Genomic DNA, 18,365 nt, shown 5'->3' on the forward strand with positions numbered 1-18,365 from the left:
CCTTCGGTTCTGTGGCGAAAAGATTTATGGACTTGTCGTTCAGCTACCTCTGCCCCCCAGCTCCTCCTTGATCCTGTGGGAGACAAAAAGAATTAACCGAGTCGAAAGCAAATGAGCTGGAATGGTCATACGGGCTTGAACCCTTTTTATGATTGCCTCGGCAGTTAAATGAACTTATAGCCGCATTTTCAACTGGGGCCCAAAAGGGTTGGCTTTTTTTTTTGTTTGCAGGGTAGGGGAAAACGTGTTAACTTGTTGCATCCAAATCGAATTACGGGGTGCGTCTGGTTGTCTAGTCAACTGCGGAAAAGTGCCATCTAAATATGGAAAGTGAGCACATGTGAAAAATATCGAGAGATTGTGGCTTTGTTAAGTAAGCGATTTTCTTCACAAGCAAATAATATTTGGCTTAAAAATAGCTTCACATATTTTTACACTTTCTTCGTTATTGGCACATATTTATAATGTTATATCTTTACTTTTCTTCGGTACGAGATGTTTATAACTGAACACATTTTGCACTACCAAGATGTTAAAAGGAATCCTTGCAATTGAATATATGAACAAACAAATATCTAAGCAAGCTTTAAGTAAGGAATTGGAAACTCCTCAAATTCATATTTTGTGCCGTAACCGAAACTGAAAAATTTCAAATAAATTCTTGCACTCAATTAAAATATAGCGCATTTTTTTGGGACCGTAAATCATTTAGAGCCTGCGGCACAACAGGAGTCTTCGGCTTATTTGCCGTTTGCGCTGGTGTTGGCTCGCTAAAACCACTTAAAACTGTCAACTTAGCATTGATTAACGAGCTTATGGCATGTTTATTTTGCGATCTTTGTTGCGGACGGCCGCCAGAACGGACTCCATATATGTATGTGCACATGTGTATATCATTTTGGGCCCGTTTTCTTCGCTCGCAATCTGGCCAAGTGCGCGCAATCTGGCTGACAAGTCTTTTACGATTCGGGCCTTAGCGTCTAGGCCACATGAGAGACGAGAGACCGCTGACTAAGTCCATTAAAGCCGCGTAAGCCTGCGGTGCACGTTATGTTTTTTAATAGTCCGCGCATTTAGCGACTTAATGATTTTTCGCTGTAAAATTTTAAGCCTGTTTTCTCCGCAGAGGCTACTACTGCTCAATGAAAAAGTGAGATATTCGGCATGGCTTTTGCGTTGCTGCTGTCGAAACGCAAATTTGAACTTGGTGAGAAGCGCGCGCCCAGGGCGCCCTCTGGTGCATTTTTGCGTAACTAGTAATGTGGCAATGGTAATCGGCAATGCGCCCGATTACAAGCCGATAACAGTGATGATATATTTTCGAAAATCCCCACAACGGTCACTCTACCACGAGACCAAACAAAAACAAACGCAAATTAGTTAATTAATTTAAATATCTGCTACTATGGCTGTGCTACCACCAGATCCTGTATTCAGCCTGCGATCCCCCGACATGGGAGCCGTCAATTCCTTGTGTTTCCAGGAGAGCGACCGATTGCTGGCGGGAACCATCAAAGGCAGTGTTTTCCTCTGGGATTTGCAAGTGAGAATCTTTATCGCATTATTCACGTACATATTTATTTACAAGCCAACTTGGCATTAAATATAAAGCAGCACAAATGACACAGCAAGTTAAGATATTGAGCGAAAGTATTTGATTCTTTAAGTAGTGCGAATCATATGAGTTGCTTATATATAGGCGGGACAAAAGTCCGATCTCTGATCCAACTTGTAATATTTATAGCAGTTTCACACTGTCAGGTGCCAAGTTTTAAACAATTAAATTTATAAGCGAGTAACGTATTCTCTCTTTAACAACATATTGCTCTAATGGATATAGCATAATATATAATCTTAAAAGCTACCTGTCAATGGTACTTAGGCAGCTAGAATTGCTCTGTTCAATTTGAAATAATTATCAAATTGTTATCTTATGGCCCCTATGATAAGATTATCCCACTTGTCTTATAAATTTGTTAGTTTTAATTTATTAAAAAAGATTTTTTTTTTTATACTTACCACAAAACATTGTAAATATGCTTTATTTTAATCAAACAACAACTTATTCCGCAGACCAACCGCTCCGCCCTGCACTTTGAGGTGGGATCCGACCCCATAACCAGCCTGCACCACACCCCGGATCGCCTGGTGACCCAGCAAAAGGGTGGAACCATCACCATGTTCTCCATCGGCGGCAGCAGCTACGTTAAGGAGCGCAGTATTCCGGGTAACCACATGGGCTTTTGCAGATCTGCCTTGCACACGAACACCAGCAAGACCAACGAGCAGCTGCTCTTCTATCCCTGCGAGGAATCGTCCATCGGAGTGCTTCACGTTACGGATGCAGCGGCCCCCACGCAAATACTGGTCCCAGACGATCCCCAGCTGCCCAAACTGGGCAGCGTCACCTGCTTCAAGCCCTTCGAGTGCGCCTCGCAACTATTCCTGCTTGCTGGCTACGAATCGGGACACTTTCTCACTTGGGACATTAGCTCGAGCGTTATTTTGGATGTGCTGGAATTGGCCCAAGATGCCACGACTGTGGACTACGACCCAGTCACGAATCGTGGCATTGTGGGTGGCCCAAGTAAGTCTGAGCTTGAGTCCAAATAAATTTACTAGCATATCACAGTCGTGTCCTTCTGTTACAGCGGACAAGCTGATTAGTTTCAGTTATCAGCGCTCATCGATGCAGTTGCAGCGCGGCTCGGAGCTGTGCATCAAAAATCCTGGGGTGAATTGCGTTCGCATTCGACCCGATCAGAAGGTGTTCGCCAGTGCCGGCTGGGACGGCCGCATTCGGATCTTCTCATGGAAAAGCCTGCGACCGCTGGCTGTGCTTACGCAGCACAAGAATGGCGGCGTAATGGACTTGGCCTTTTCCAGCCAACCGGTGGCCATGTGGCGGGCTCCCATCATGGCAGCGGCGGGCATGGACAGCCAGATATCGTTGTGGGACCTCTACAACTGAACTATAACTTAGTCTTAAATGTTACAGTGTCTGTTACAGACTACCACGACTGCAACGGTTTAGCGATCCTCTTGAAATAGCTTTACTTTATAAGTATTTTTTGAATAACCTTTGGATATTTGCTTCGGTTCAGTAATGTTTTGTGAATTTGGCTACTTTTGAAGCCAATTGAAGGGCTTGGCAACATATCTACGTGTCCGAAACTATTTTTGTTACTACGGTGAATTTTGACAACGCTTGAAAAAGAATATTTTATGAAGTGTATCTTATTAAAGTTTATAAAAAATATATATAAATAATATTGGCCATCTAGAATACATTTATTTGCCTTGTGAATGGACCAGGCCTACTTGCAACCAATGATTAAACACATATTATATAATAAGTTATATTTTAGTTTATTAAGAATCAAATCTGAGTACCGCATGCACTTTGTGCCTTTCGCTGCATTTCTCTTCTCCTCTGGACTCTATTTCCGCTTCCGCTTACACAAACACACTGACACACTCACACATACATAGATAAATACATTCTACTACTTTTAAAGGGTAAATCCTAAGGTCTATGTCTACTTTTTAGCTTTAGCACTACCACTGTTGCTGTGGCTGCCGCTCATATTGCACTCTGCTTCCGGGTCCGGATCCGTATCCGCCTCCTTGCTGTTGCTGCCGTTGCTCTGTTCGCCATCGTTGGCCACTTCCGGTTCCTTAAGACCCATTTTCTGGAAATCGCAGTCGATGATCCTCTTGCGCTTGCGCAGCGGTCGACTGCATTCGGCGGCCGCCTCTTTGGTTTGAATCAGTGTCCGTTTGGTCTGCAGCCGCGTAATCTTCAGCTTGGGCAGCTTCTGGTTGTCCGACTCGGGTTCGGATTGCGTAGAATCCCTGACGATGCAGTGCGTCTGTTGCGGTGAAGGCGAAGATTCCTGTGAAATTGATGGCGAAGCCGCGTTTGTGTCTCCATCTGGATTTGTCTTTGGTATGGATTCCTTTTCATCCTCTTCCTGATCGTTGTCCTGCTCCTGGCGAGACTCAACTTGCTGCTCCACATCTGGTTTCTCCTCCTCCAGCTCACTTCTGCTTTTGCTGCAGTCCAGCGGCTGTGGTTGCTCCTGCTCCTCTGGGTTTTCCCCTCTGCTCGGAGCAGACCGCTGCTCATCGAAACGCTTTCTCTCCTCGGGAGTTAGGTGTGCCTTGTAGAAATCTATCACTGGCAGAGGAACGGGTATGGGTATGGGCAGGGGGATGATGATCGGATAGGGCACCATCACGGTCACCGGCGGCACAGCACCCAATAGAGACCCCAACTCGGGCATTTGTGGTGGAAGCGGTGGCCCAAAGGGCGGACCAAATCCACGGGGCATCATGCCGTGCGGAGGCGGATGCATAAAGTGATGCGGAGGCGGCGGTGGACGCCCCGCAAACGGATGTCCCATGGGCACACCATTCGAGGGCGTGGCGAAGTAGCTGGCCGGGATGGCTGTTGCTCCCCGTGGAAGAGCTTGCGGTGGGGGCACCTGAGGAGCCTGCTGCTGTTGTGGTGACTCCTGCATGCTGGGCATGGGCGAGAGCGGAGGCAGAGGTACGCTGGATCCACCAAAGTCAGCCGTTAGAGTGGGCGGTGGCTGATGCGGCTGCGATGCCTGTTGCTGTTGCTGCTGTTGGTGCTGCTGCTGCTGTTTCTGAAGCAGACTGGCCACAGTTTCGGGACCCGAGGAGGAGGAGATACCGCGACGCTTGCGACGACCCAACTTTCCAGCCAAATGTCGCTGGACAGGCGGTGGCGGAGGTGGAGGAACTCCGGCGGGTCCCGGACTCTTCTGGGCCAGCAACTTCGAGACGGGCGCCACTGAGATCAAAGGTTTGCTGGGATGATGACTAGGCGGCGAGTCCGGACAGCGACTGGCAGCCGGAGCAGGTGGCGGACCCGGAGACACCGAAAGCGTGGAGGCAGGCGAGGCCGAGCGGCTTCTGCAGTTGCGTAGCCACAGATCCGGCGTTATCAGCCCAGCCTCGCTGCCCGCATCCATGGCCTGATCCCGCAGGTGCGGATGCATGTCCAGGTGGGCCTGGGTTTCGTGGCAGAAGATCTGCATCTTGTACTGGTTGAGGCACTTCTCCGAGCAGAACTGTAGCTGGGAGGCGCCGTCCTGAAAGTCCACATAGCTCACCGCGTGGCGGACATGCTTGCACCAGTCGCAGGTCTTGGCCTTCTTGAAGGATGCCCTCCGGCTCTGGGCGAAGCAGGACTCGGAGCAGTAGCGCGGTCCGTCGCAGCTGGTCAGGTAGTCCGGCGCATTCTCCGCAATCGGTCGGTGGCACCAGCAGCAGTTGCTGAAGTCTGTTGAAGATGCAACAAATAAGAAACTTAAATGCCATTGAACGTCAAAGTTATTTGGAAATACTAAGTATATGCTAAGTAATACTAAGATATTAAATCTCTCAAGATATTAAATAATAGCTTATTTTGAAATATTTTCTCTTTTCGAAAACTGAAATGGCTAGCCTGCAAGCAACTAATGACTCGAATCAAACAAACCCCATTTTGAAGCAAAAATGTTCTATTAAAAAGGAAATTGATTCCTGCCAAACTGCAAATTTGATTTCCGCAAGCATCCGTACAAACTGAGCTCCAAGTATCCTATTCCTAATATGGCCCGCTTCTTCCTGCTCGGCGCTAGACCAAAATGTGTAAACCATATTTGGGTCTTAATGAATCTGTTATTCGATAACGCAGCAGTTGATGAAAAGTTAGCACAGTTTCGAGCCTGCCCGAGCTCCAAATGCAGGCGGGGATTGGAGGGACTGCAACGGTCCGGGGCACAGCAGGCAAAGTTATCGAGTTCCCTTCAAAAAACAAAACGCACAGGCGGATGATGAGTGCGTCCTGGCTGAGGGTGCGTCCTTGGGTCGGTTACGAAATTTGTGATTTTGACTTTTGCTGTCAATTGTCGGTTGTGCCCGGGTGGAATTATTCATCGCAGGTACCCTGGAAGCTGGGCTATTAACTGTACTTGCAATTGATTTACGAATTGCATTGCTTAGTACACACTGTAAGATCTAAAATATTCAAGCTACGAGTCCCCTAATCTTTAAATTTAATATCACTAATGCATTATACAAGTACCAAACACTGAAAACAAATGCGATGGTTTGGTATTTCCCACTTCTTTGGCATACATACGCACCTATTTTCTCCTCCATGTGCGGAGCTCCCGCTGGTTTCCCGATGGAGTGCGGACTCTTGGAGTCCTCCTCCCGCGAGCTTCGCGTATCGTGGTCCGATGGCGTGGTGGTGGTGCTGCTGCAGTTCAGGAGTCCGCCCTTCCGGCCACTCCCACTCCCACCCCCACTCCCTCCGCCGCCGACTCCGCCGCTGTTCTTGTTGCTGCTGCCATTGTTGTTGTTGTTGTTGTGGTAGGCCGCTGCCAAGGAACTGCGACCACTGCGCAGCAGACTGGCCCGCTTCCGCTCCAGACTCGGATGCGGCTCCATCTGGTGGAGATGGTGGCTCTGCTGATTGGCCACCGCAGCGGCGGCGGCACTTTGGAGCAGGCGCGACGTCTTGGCGGTCAGGTCGAGACGATCCACGTCCACACCCTCGAATCCATACCAGCCGAGCAGCTCGTTCATGGTGTTGTGCGCGAATTCCTGGAAGGGACAGACAGAAACAGAAAGATGAGTGCTGGCAAGCTGGGAATCGCTGACACCGGTTCCCTGGATGCCACTTACATGGCACTTGGGTAACCCGATATTCGGGAGATCGCATCAGTAGTTCACTCCAAAAACTTTTCAGACAAACTCTTATTTAATTAAATGGCGAATATTCCCTAGTGTAATGGCCTTCCTTCATCTGATTACCATAAAACACCTTAATCAATCGAATGGATTAAAAGTAACTAAATTTTTTTTAGTGCATTGCCATTAAAGGGCAGCTGAAACTTCATTTAAGAGTCAGGCAGGTGAAACTTGGTGGTCGACTACTGGAACATAAATGTTTAAGGGGCAGAGTGACGAGGGGTGCAATCCAACCTGGCCGAGCGCAACTTTCACTAATTATTGATTACCTCTGCCCGTTGACCTCTGAACCCAATGTCCAATTATGCGAGCTCTTATCTAACCGTATCAAAGCGTTTCTCCCGAGGCTGGAAAGTTGCAGTGTAATCGATAACCCTGCCGGAATCACCCACGCATCAAACACCTCACACACACTCCGGACTCTCCACAAACATATCAGTGCACAAACGGGTGGCAGATAGCTTCATTACGGCCAGAGGGCCGGACTAGTGGGCTTTTTGGGTGGTGCCGGAGTGGGTGGCATTTGCATACTTGCCTTGGAGGCAGTGGAGGGGCATCCACCCCCTGCCGTGCCCTCTGTTTTGATTATCCCTGCCTCGATATCGATATCCAATTCCTTCGGACATTCCTGTCGCTTTGCGTATGTCTCCTGCCTCATTGTGTTAAATTGAAGCCGAAAAATCGGGCTCAGTCTAAAGTCGAAGATGCAAAAACATTTGTGGCTTTTGAAGTTGGTTTTCTTTTATTTTCATTTTTGTTTTTTGACTGCCTGCTGCATTCCCATTCCCATTTCCATTCGAATCCCAGTCCGAAGGGAGCTACATGTGTGTAGCACACTGGGGATCGGGTTACATTGAATTTCTCATATTCGACGTGGTTTTCACCCAACAAAGTCCTTTGGCAGGGGCGGTGTTTAAGGGGCTCTGCAGATATCTGGTAGGAAATAAGGTTCTCGACAAGCTAAAACCAAACGAGAGTAGGAAAACTTAAAGTTGTCCACCGAATTATCTTTCCTGTGGCATTGAATCTTGGCTGTTGTTGATGATGCTAGCCAATAAGAAGTATTATCTTAACCCTCATTGATCCAGTCAGCTAAATTAGACACATAACTAATTTGCGTTTGCATTCTGTAACCCTTTGGTTTTAATTTTCTGGTAGCTGCTTCTGCGGAATGCCAAATTGCTCATACGCCATGTGGCCGCAAGTGGTGTCCAATGTCGAGTTTCTGGGGAAGTTGGTCCGCGCAAGAGAGCCACAACCACAATTGGCCAATGCTGGACAGATGATTCATCGCCTCCATTGCATCTATCACAAGCTGCAGACAAACTGGATATCCCCGGCGTCATGCGATACTCTTCAAATTAAGCGTTGCTGCCAACTTGCTGACAAATGCAAGTCGTCTAATAAGTTGCCGTCTCCCTCGCACCCCCCTCGAGCGCCCTCTCTTTCGCGCCGCATCGCCCCGTCTCTTTCGCGGCGCAACACCTTTTCCTCTCGCACTCCATGAACAGCGCTCACACGCTCGCTTGGCTATTTTTCCAGCAATTCGCGTATCGGTGACAATCGCATTCGCATTCAGGTTTTACGCTGCTGTCTGTCGCTGCGAAAAGCGAGTAGAGTATCAAGAATTCGCACGATAAAATCTCCGGAGCCGGCTGCCCGAGCCGAGCATATCAATTACACGCCTCAGGTGCGACCTCGTCCAGGTGGGATGGAATGGAATGGAATGGGATGGCGGATAGGGGGCTATGGCGACGCACGCTCGGCTCAAGTTCAGCATCTTGCAGTAAGCGTAACCGGAGGAACGGAGATACATTCGACTCCACTCCCTCCGTCTCGCTCATTGTCGCATGCGCCGTCTCTTTCGGCCGCTCGGTTTTTAGTATCATTTGTCTGTTAATTTATGTTCGGTTTTTAATTTCTGATTTGTGCGTTCGTTCAGTTTTTCAGCTCTTTGCTGCCTGACAGTGGCTCAACGGGTTCGAGGTGGGCAGGGGGAGGCGGGGCAGCGGGTACATGCACTGAACGAAATTGTGCCCCACTAAGCAGAGCTTTTTAAAATTGTAAACTCGTATATAATACAACTCGTATAATGCATACAATTATTTTAATAATGAAACCCACACCTATCACATTTCGTGGTCTTCATTTACCGTTGCAGCTTTGATGGTTGGCATATGCCATTTTCTCCCAGTGCACTTTACGTCAGCGACATTAAAACTCTCGCCCATGCTTGAAACTCTACACCGAAATGCGAATAAAAATCAATTAATTAAAAACTGAAATTTTATGCCGGCTGTTGTTCTTGACGGAGTTGGGATCTGATTCGCTCTGCCCGCCCAGAAATACTTGTGTATGAGTTCGCATGTATTAAGAAAGATACAAACACACGTCTACCTTTACATTTCCAATCGAATTTCCTTTTCCCCCAATCCCAATCCCAATACCAATCCCGCCCAGCAATCAGCAATCAGATCTGTTCGGATTTTTGGCTCGCTTTTCATTTGAATTTTTTCGTAATTATTGCCCAAGAATCCAGTGGATACATTTGCAACACTCATTCTGCTTCTGACGCTTCAAGTTTGTTGTGCTTTCCTTCATTTTGCAAAATCTCAACTTACAAAAACATATCATATTTTCGTTTTTATTGTGAATCGTAATGAACCGGCTTTACGGGTGAGAAGCGGGAACTGGGAACTCCAATCCGATAGTCAAGTTCTTTGTCTGGCATTGAGTGCACTGCAAACAAGCAGAGCTTGGTCTTGGCATACCTATATTCTATATATTCATACGTATTATAAAACTGAGCTGTTTATGCAGTTTTTTACTAAATAGCCAGAGATCTAGATAATCTTCTGGTAATTGCTATAAAGTATAAAATCCAATAAGATCCATGTAAGATCCAACGCCCCTATATCTCCAAACATGTGCCATCCCCCGCCAGTGGATTAAGAGTACTCCCAACCATCGGTCTAAATGGATTTCGGTTTCCTGACCTACATCCAGGCCCATCCGAAGACGTCCAAGGGGCCTATCCCGCTGCAGTGGAGCCGCCTGTTATGCGAGTGGCTCGCATTAAAACACGTCTTGGGTTACCGGCGAGGAAACCTAATAGAATAATGTAAAGTACCCGGCGCGGCACTGCTCGCAGTGCCAGAGCAACGAGACCCAGACTGACTGGCTCACTGGGGGATGAGGAAGGAGGGGCTGGTGGATTGGTGGGTTGGTGGGCAGGAGGAGCGGCTGGAGCGGGACTGGCAACCCAATACGCTTATAATAACTCACCCTGAACCCAGTAAACTGAACTGAGACTAAGGCGAACTAAGGCCGAGCTGCAGTAGAACTGGTGTCCGGACCGAATCCGAATCCGAATCCGAGTCCAATCCCAAGCCCCTCAAACACCACCCCGAAAAAGTATATACCCGTACTAGCACGTGAGTGTATATATGGTCGGCCAGTGGAAATAACACCCAATGGCAACAAATTCTAGAATTACGCTAGTTTTCTCAGACACACGTATGTACATGGCTTTGGGTTTTGGGTTTTGGGTATTGGGTTTGGGCTTGGAATTGGGATTGGGTGTTTGCGAGGCGAGGCGAGCACAAAGTCGGTCGGTTTTGAGTTTGCTGTAATCGAATATCGATAGCTCAGGATTGAATGACGCGCGTCCTTCTTTTGAATTCTTACATGACATACTTGGCCTTTGCCAAGTTGTTTGTTGTGTTTGTTGCTTTTTCTGAGCGAATTTTCAGTTCCCACCGCCCAGCCCCTTCGGCATCGAAATATTCCATTTCATTTTAATGTACACCAGATATGGGTGGCTCACTGCACAGACGGAGATACAAGTATACTCGTAGGTATATGATATGATATATGGGAGCTCAAGGCACCGCATAGAGGGGGTTACGAAATCGGAAACCAAAGAGCTGGATATTAATGTGTGCGGTAGGTCACATACTCGTAGACCAGTCTTTAAAAATATATATACGAGTATACAATTAAATTAACTAGATATCAGTGGCTTACTGAACAATCAAGCGAGTTTCCATTTTTGTTTTTCAACGTCAATGAATCAATCATCAACAAAGTTTAGAGTAAAATGCGTTGCAACTGACACCATTTGTGGCTTTTAGGCAATTAGATAAATCATTGGAAAATCAGGAAATTGAACAGCATTTACTGTTTGTCTTGGGGCGTGTTATAAAAGTTTCATTTAACTGGCATTCATGGAGATTAAGAATATATTAAATGGTTAGAAAACTTGATAGCTGCCACTCTTCACCCGCTGCAATTCGGACTACCTGCCCACCTGGCAGCGTGAAGGGCTTTGGACCACCTGCCACCTGCCACCCGCCACCCATCCACCCGCCATTCACCCGTCATTTACTCCGTCATCCAGCCATCCACATTGCCTCTTGGCCACTCGGGTTCGCTTTCGTAGTGCTGGGCCATCAGCAGTGGCTCGAATTAATTTAACGCTATTTTAATTCGAGCTGCTGTTGCGAGTCGCTGGAAGGGAGTGGGTGGGTGTGGTCGGGGGCGGGGGCGGGGGCGGGGCGTGTTGCATGTGGCAGGCAGCACAGGGTGCCTCACGTTACCGTTGCCAGTGCACTACAGTGTGAACCCCCGAAAACGCCCACCTCCTGGCACCTTTGAGCTCTGGTTCCTGGTGTTTTGTGTAGAATTTATCATATTCTATTTTGTTTGTAACTCAATCTGCGGCGCTGTTATTAAAGTTCTGCTGCTGCGGCAACATTTGAGCCCAGTTGCCACCGTCGCCCCAAGCCGCCTCCATTCCGCCCGTGCTCCTGAGTGGCCGCCTGTCATAGTGTCATCGTCATTGTCATCTGGATCTGGCTCCCCGCCGGCTCCCCCCACGCTCCACATCCCCGCACACCCGCTTGTGCGAGTGTAACCCAATCCCTGCTGCCGGAACCCTGGGTTATGTGCATAGAATGTTGCTTGGAGTCTGCCAACACTCAACTCGGAGGCGATTTGTAGGTGATGAATATTATGTGTGCAACAGAGGCGACAATGTATTAATCACAAATTATGGAACTTCCTGCACAGAAAACAATAAACTAGATAATGATAATGAGGTAAACACAACAGAAAATAGTATAACCCATAACAAATTCCCAGTATAACACAGCATTGAATTTTGTGTTATTTAAGGAGTCAATTGTAATTAAAAAATAGTTGCTTAAGGCCTCCACTTAAACAGGACTTTGTTTACCATGCTTGCCGCACATTCCGCCCACATAGAGTTATTGATTTCAGTCATCAATGGCCACCTTCCCCACTTTGTCACTCTTCCTACTTCGCAGGATAATGCCTAGTGTGTGGCAAAGACATCCTTTTCAGCAGATACGTACATATATATGTGCCTATATAGTGCCCAGCCTCAGCTTTGGCTTGACATCGGTCGCAAAGCGGAAACCTTGAAGGATATCGCCTTTCCATTGTCCTATCAAGTTGCACCCATGAAACGCGCTCATATTCCTCCCCTCCGCCCTTATCCTGTATACCTCCTCCTTCCCCCTCACATACAACCCCATACAACCTCATACAATCTCAACTCAACCGATATATTGTTGTTGTTTAATTACGCTGTGTGCCTTTGCCTTTGGGCCATTAAATATAAAAATTTGTCCTGGCTGCTGTCTTTGCAGCAAATGCAGCTTGTAATTATGGCCAGGAGCTGGCGGAGAGGCCAAAATACTGAAAGCGATACCCAAACTGGGTGAGGTAAGCAAAAATAAAAGGTATGAATTACAATATTTTTAATTGATATTTTCAGTTAGCAAAGTGTTGCACACTGAAAGCAGGTTGGGCGACATTGAAAGCAAATCTCAGCCGAACACGAGAAGAGATGATTGAGCTATGATATAAATTTTCAAAGAGGCTGCTTCCTATGATGGAACTTAATTACAAAACAGGAGAGAATGCTATAATCGAGTACCCTGACTATCAGATACTCGTTACTCAGCTAGAGGAAGTGCAAACGAGAAATTTTTACTTTACGAGTAACGGGTATAATTACAAAAAAATTAAATTAAAAAAATTGTTTATATTTGAAGCAAATTTTTTAGAGAATTGCGCCAGAAACATTTAGAGGTATGCCACTTCAAAATCCGACTAAGATTAGTTGAGTTATGGAGTTTTGAACTTCAACCTTGGGACATTTCTTAACTTTGTTGAATTTCTACACATCATCACATCAGAAATATTACAAAAAAATGAAAAAAAAATAAATTTCTAAATTTGAATGCAGTTTTTTAGAGAATTGCGCCAGAAACATTTAGAGGTATGCCACTTCAAAATCCGATTAAGATAAGTTGAGTTATGGAGTTTTGAACTTCAGCCTTAGGGCATTTTTTAATTTCTTTGAATTTCAACAACATCACATCAAAAAAATTACAAAAAAATTGAAAAAAAATAAATTTCTAAATTTGAATGCAGTTTTTTAGAGAATTGCGCCAGAAACATTTAGAGGTATGCCACTTCAAAATCCGATTAAGATAAGTTGAGTTATGGAGTTTTGAACTTCAGCCTTAGGGCATTTTTTAATTTCTTTGAATTTCAACAACATCACATCAAAAAAATTACAAAAAAATTGAAAAAAAATAAATTTCTAAATTTGAATGCAGTTTTTTAGAGAATTGCGCCAGAAACATTTAGAGGTATGCCACTTCTAAATCCGACTAAGATAAGTTGAGTTATGGAGTTTTGAACTTCAGCCTTGGGACATTTCTTAACATTGTTGAATTTCTACACATCATCACATCAGAAATATTACAAAAAAATGAAAAAAAAATAAATTTCTAAATTTGAATGCAGTTTTTTAGAGAATTGCGCCAGAAACATTTAGAGGTATGCCACTTCAAAATCCGATTAAGATAAGTTGAGTTATGGAGTTTTGAACTTCAGCCTTAGGGCATTTTTTAATTTCTTTGAATTTCAACAACATCACATCAAAAAAATTACAAAAAAATTGAAAAAAAATAAATTTCTAAATTTGAATGCAGTTTTTTAGAGAATTGCGCCAGAAACATTTAGAGGTATGCCACTTCTAAATCCGACTAAGATAAGTTGAGTTATGGAGTTTTGAACTTCAGCCTTGGGACATTTCTTAACATTGTTGAATTTCTACACATCATCACATCAGAAATATTACAAAAAAATGAAAAAAAAATAAATTTCTAAATTTGAATGCAGTTTTTTAGAGAATTGCGCCAGAAACATTTAGAGGTATGCCACTTCAAAATCCGATTAAGATAAGTTGAGTTATGGAGTTTTGAACTTCAGCCTTAGGGCATTTTTTAATTTCTTTGAATTTCAACAACATCACATCAAAAAAATTACAAAAAAATTGAAAAAAAATAAATTTCTAAATTTGAATGCAGTTTTTTAGAGAATTGCGCCAGAAACATTTAGAGGTATGCCACTTCAAAATCCGACTAAGATAAGTTGAGTTATGGAGTTTTGAACTTCAGCCTTGGGGCATTTTTTAATTTCTTTGAATTTCAACAACATCACATCAAAAAAATTACAAAAAAATTGAAAAAAAATAAATTTCTAAATTTGAATGCAGTTTTTTAGAGAATTGCGCCAGAAACATTTAGAGGTATGCCACTTCAAAATCCGACTAAGATAAGTTGAGTTATGGAGTTTTGAACTTCAGCCTTGGGACATTTTGAGCTTCCACAACATCATCACATCAAAAAAATCACACAAAAATTAAAAAAAAAAAAATTTCTAAATTTGAATGCAGTTTTTTAGAGAATTGCGCCAGAAACATTTAGAGGTATGCCACTTCAAAATCCGATTAATATAAGTTGAGTTATGGAGTATAGAACTTCAGCCTTTGGACATTTTTTAATTTGGCCAGTTAGACTCGGCTATTGATCCTGATCAAGAATATATATAATTGATATGGTCGGAAACGCTTCCATCTGCCTGTTACATATTTTTCAACGAATCAGTATACCCTTTTTACTCTACGAGTAACGGGTATAAATATCACAGAATTTATCTTATGTGAGAAGTTATACCAGATATGAGTATATCGGAATTAGGGAGATTTCGTATTTCGTATAGTATGTACTGCGCACTCCTGTAGTAAGTTTACTAGTTTTAAAATACGTGATCTGTTAAATTTAAGGAAGCTACATGCTTATATCAATTTTAGTCTTATAATTGAGTGTGTCAGCAAGCAGCTAAAGCCTAAAGTCACAATTCCATTATAAATATCATTATACAGGCATGAGTAGCCACATAGATATCCGTGTAAAGCCCACGTTTACCTAGAAAAACAGTCGCCAAGCTCAGTTCCCAGCGGATACCCAGTTCCCAAGCCCCTCGGCAGCCCCATTCATTATAATAATTTTGGCTTGGCTTTGTTTTTGTATTCGTTGTTGTTTCCCCTCTTGATGCCCGACAATAAGTATCATTGCGCCCAACTGCAAGTCAGGGGGTATGATTTCAATTCGCCGATCGGGTTACACGTGCTGCAAAAAGTTGCTCTGCGACTCTCTGTCCCTGTCTGTGGCATTAAATTAATTTCGCTCATTTGGCGGATGAAGCACAAGCGAAAGGGGCGTGGTGCGGTACGGATTCCGAATCGGAATCGGACCCGCTCACTCGTTAAAATGATTATAAAAACTTATCAATATAAAATTACCGCCAACTCCCGCTCAACTTACGAGCTCGTCCCGTAATCGCGTAATCACAATGCCAATCGGAATCCGAATCCGAATCTGAATCTGAGTCCGAGTCTATTCAGCTGCAGTGACCGCCAGCAACTCCTCTTTCAAATTCCGGACCCGGATTCAGAAACAAAGTTGCATGGAATTTAATGCAGCACTTTTCTGCGGGGGCGGGTGTTGCATTATCATTGCTCTTGCATAAACATTTCCGAATACCCCAGCAACCAACTGAACTGCACTGAACTGCGCTGAACTGAAAGCCGAAACGATTTTTGGTTCTCTGGCCCCGGGATTTGGAGTCCGATTCTTCGATTTCAGCGCTTAGTTGGAAGTGCTATTTGGCTGGATCCACTAGCTTGTAAGTGGAAACTACGAGTATGTGCAACATGCAGTTTTCCCAAATAATTCTGGGTTCGTTAAGTATGAAAAGGGTGTATCTGTTCTGCGGCATAGGTATGTACTTCGAGGATTGCTTTAAAACGAAAACCCATGATGCGCATTGCTAATGATATTTCGATGGCAACTAAATTATCGCCTGGATGCGAAATACACTTCAAAACTACTCTAACATAAGATATAGACGCGCAACTGGCGAGTGGGTGTTATTCACCTTTCCCCCATCTAAACATTCAAACACAAATAATAATAATTCTGCGTATATGCAAGTCGCAGCTATAGAAGCAAAATGTTTTGCCAAGAGAAAGAAAAACGTTCTTATTTTTAAATTCAACGCAAACTTTGTCAGCATCCTTGTTATTGAATACTCGGCGAAATAAAGCGCAGACAGGGGCAATTAATTAGACAAGTGGGCAAGAAAGTATCTCAAAGTGTTCATTCACATCCACTCACCTTTATCTCATCGCTGGGCAGTTCTTTTTTGATCTGAACGGGAATCGCACTCGAGGATCCCACGTTGGCATCCCGAGAAGTGGACGATGGCGACGTCTTGGCGGACATTTCAGTTGGATGCGGTTTATATCTTTTGGGTGAAACTGGAACACAAGAGAGACCAGGGGTCAGAGTGGAGCCAGCAGATACTTTTTAGGTTGTTTGATTTTTTGTTTTTTTTTTTTTTTTTGGGGGGGGGGTAGTGGGGGGTGTTCGTATTAATAGGGCGCCGAGTCATTGATCTTGCCACTGTAAACAAATGAACTTTGGCTCCATCAATCAATGGATCGAACTGCTCGGCCCACAAAACAATTAATTACAGCGGTTCATAGTTCTTTTTCGGATATTTTCTTGGGCCCCCGCTTTGCAGGCCGATTCGCATCCATTGGATACGCATGCGGCAGAATCGGACTGCGATATATTTATACACCTCGCTGTGCATGTGTGCGTGTGTGTGAGTATCTGTGAGCGAGCGTGTTCGCTTGGCGCGCACTTTGGTGTCTTGTAATTCAATACCCCGTTCGGAACGAAACGTTACCACCTATCGCATGACACAAGACTACAAATTCAAATACAAAATATAAAGGCAGCACAACAAGAACACTGCGGATATATGCATAGTGTGGCCTGTATTTGTTGTTCTTTCGGAGGAAATCAGACAGAAAAAGACGAAAATGTAGTTACACAGAAAAAAATGAATCTCTGTGGATAATGTGGTTTTCAGCGGTGGGAGTTCAAAGCCCAATTCTATATCGAGTTTGTAGAGCTTTATTTACATATCTAATTAGTTCAAGAATGTTAACAAAAATATATTGAATTTTCTGCTGTGCGCTAAAGGAAAACTATTCCGAATCTGAAGGGAATGTTTTTGTGTATCTAAAGTTGGGCAATGGGTATTTCCGGAAATGTGCTTAACATCGATATACACCCTAGTCTTAGCTATAGATCTGAATTCAATCCTTCATCGAGTCCCTTTAAGATCATTAAAAATATCTCCATTGTTCATGCCTCGTTCTGCCAGATATACATACATATATGTATACACCCGATTTCATTATTTTTGATTGCCCATTAAAAACATTTCACTGTGGCTTTTCTCTCGCCTTGGATTCAATTCTATCTTCCTTTTTTCGTACTTTTATTTTTCTGATGGCTTTGTTTTGCTTGCGAGAGCTTTTCGAAAACGAAATGCAAGTGAAATAAAAGCGTACAATATCTCGTATTTTTTAAGCATTATCATTTCTCGAGGTTTTTTGTGTATTGCTTCACTTGGGGTACAAATTTTCCAATGCAGCGTGTGGGAAAAACAAATATATATTCCAAAAATAGCCAGATATTTTCAACATTATATTTTTGGCGTGTGTGCTTTTCAGCTCTCACTCACAATTGGCTTTTCTGCTTTCGCACGCTCTTTTCAGTTTTCTTGCGATGGATTTTCCGAAGCAACAAACGTCAAGGAAACTCATGCACCGTGCTCATTTTCATTCTTCATTCCTCATTCCGTTTTCACTTTCACACATGCACGGCCCGAGAATTCGTTTCGAATCAACCGTTATTAATCCGACCAAACCGAATAAACCGATTCGCATTCACAAACTTTTTTCCGAAGCGGTACCGCGCACAAACACGTCCACACGCGTTCGCGTTTCATGAACATTTGAGCCAGCGCTCCGGTGGCATGTGGATTTTACTTGCTTTTGCTGCTTCTCTGATGCTTTTGCTGCTGCCTCGGTGCCTCGGTGTTGTTGCCTTCGTTCCTTCGTCATCGTTGTGGCGCAGCTGTGGGTCTGATGTGATGACGTAGGGCCCACCCCCAATGAGACCGAAACATCAGCCGCACTGAAAGAAACTATTCTCCGAATTACTGGCAAATCGATGGACTATATGCTGTGGAGCCTAGAAAGAGAGTTTTTAGTTCACTTTAAAACAGTTTAATGTTAAGTTTTAAGATTTTAAGTCAAATATTTTGTAATTAGGATTTTAGAGTGACTCCGTTATTTA

General features: G+C 44.3%; 2 protein-coding genes across 2 annotated transcripts; one reads left to right on the forward strand and one right to left on the reverse strand.

The window, feature by feature from the left end:
- The first annotated feature begins 1,300 nt into the window (after window positions 1-1,300).
- Window positions 1,301-3,283, forward strand: LOC6546988 (guanine nucleotide-binding protein subunit beta-like protein 1). Its single transcript, XM_001975994.3, has 3 exons — window positions 1,301-1,543; window positions 2,074-2,587; window positions 2,652-3,283. Exons 1-3 carry the CDS (start codon window positions 1,406-1,408, stop codon window positions 2,969-2,971), a joined length of 972 nt encoding a protein of 323 aa, XP_001976030.1. The 5' UTR covers window positions 1,301-1,405; the 3' UTR covers window positions 2,972-3,283.
- A 68-nt stretch (window positions 3,284-3,351) lies between these two features.
- On the reverse strand, window positions 3,352-18,180 carry LOC6546960 (sine oculis-binding protein homolog). Its single transcript, XM_001975993.3, has 4 exons — window positions 17,749-18,180; window positions 16,326-16,468; window positions 6,159-6,621; window positions 3,352-5,311 (listed from the first exon to the last, which is right to left on the reverse strand). Exons 1-4 carry the CDS (start codon window positions 17,828-17,830, stop codon window positions 3,540-3,542), a joined length of 2,460 nt encoding a protein of 819 aa, XP_001976029.1. The 5' UTR covers window positions 17,831-18,180; the 3' UTR covers window positions 3,352-3,539.
- Window positions 18,181-18,365: the final 185 nt, after the last annotated feature.

Source organism: Drosophila erecta, unplaced genomic scaffold (assembly GCF_003286155.1).
Source record: "Drosophila erecta strain 14021-0224.00,06,07 unplaced genomic scaffold, DereRS2 tig00000092-arrow-pilon, whole genome shotgun sequence".
In the NCBI taxonomy this organism is placed as follows: Eukaryota; Metazoa; Arthropoda; class Insecta; order Diptera; family Drosophilidae; genus Drosophila; species Drosophila erecta.

Bases quoted from the DNA above. Each gene is read 5' to 3' on its own strand.
- LOC6546960 (XM_001975993.3), bottom strand. From the start codon at position 17,830: ATGAGTTTCCTTGACGTTTGTTGCTTCGGAAAATCCATCGCAAGAAAA. The intron at 16,469-17,748 runs GTGAGTGAGAGC...CTTGTGTTCCAG, and splicing joins CGAAAGCAGAAAAGCCAATT to TTTCACCCAAAAGATATAAA. The intron at 5,312-6,158 runs GTGCGTATGTAT...CATCTTCAACAG, and splicing joins GCACATGGAGGAGAAAATAG to ACTTCAGCAACTGCTGCTGG.
- LOC6546988 (XM_001975994.3), top strand. From the start codon at position 1,406: ATGGCTGTGCTACCACCAGATCCTGTATTCAGCCTGCGATCCCCCGAC. The intron at 1,544-2,073 runs GTGAGAATCTTT...CTTATTCCGCAG, and splicing joins TTTTCCTCTGGGATTTGCAA to ACCAACCGCTCCGCCCTGCA. The intron at 2,588-2,651 runs GTAAGTCTGAGC...CTTCTGTTACAG, and splicing joins TGGCATTGTGGGTGGCCCAA to CGGACAAGCTGATTAGTTTC.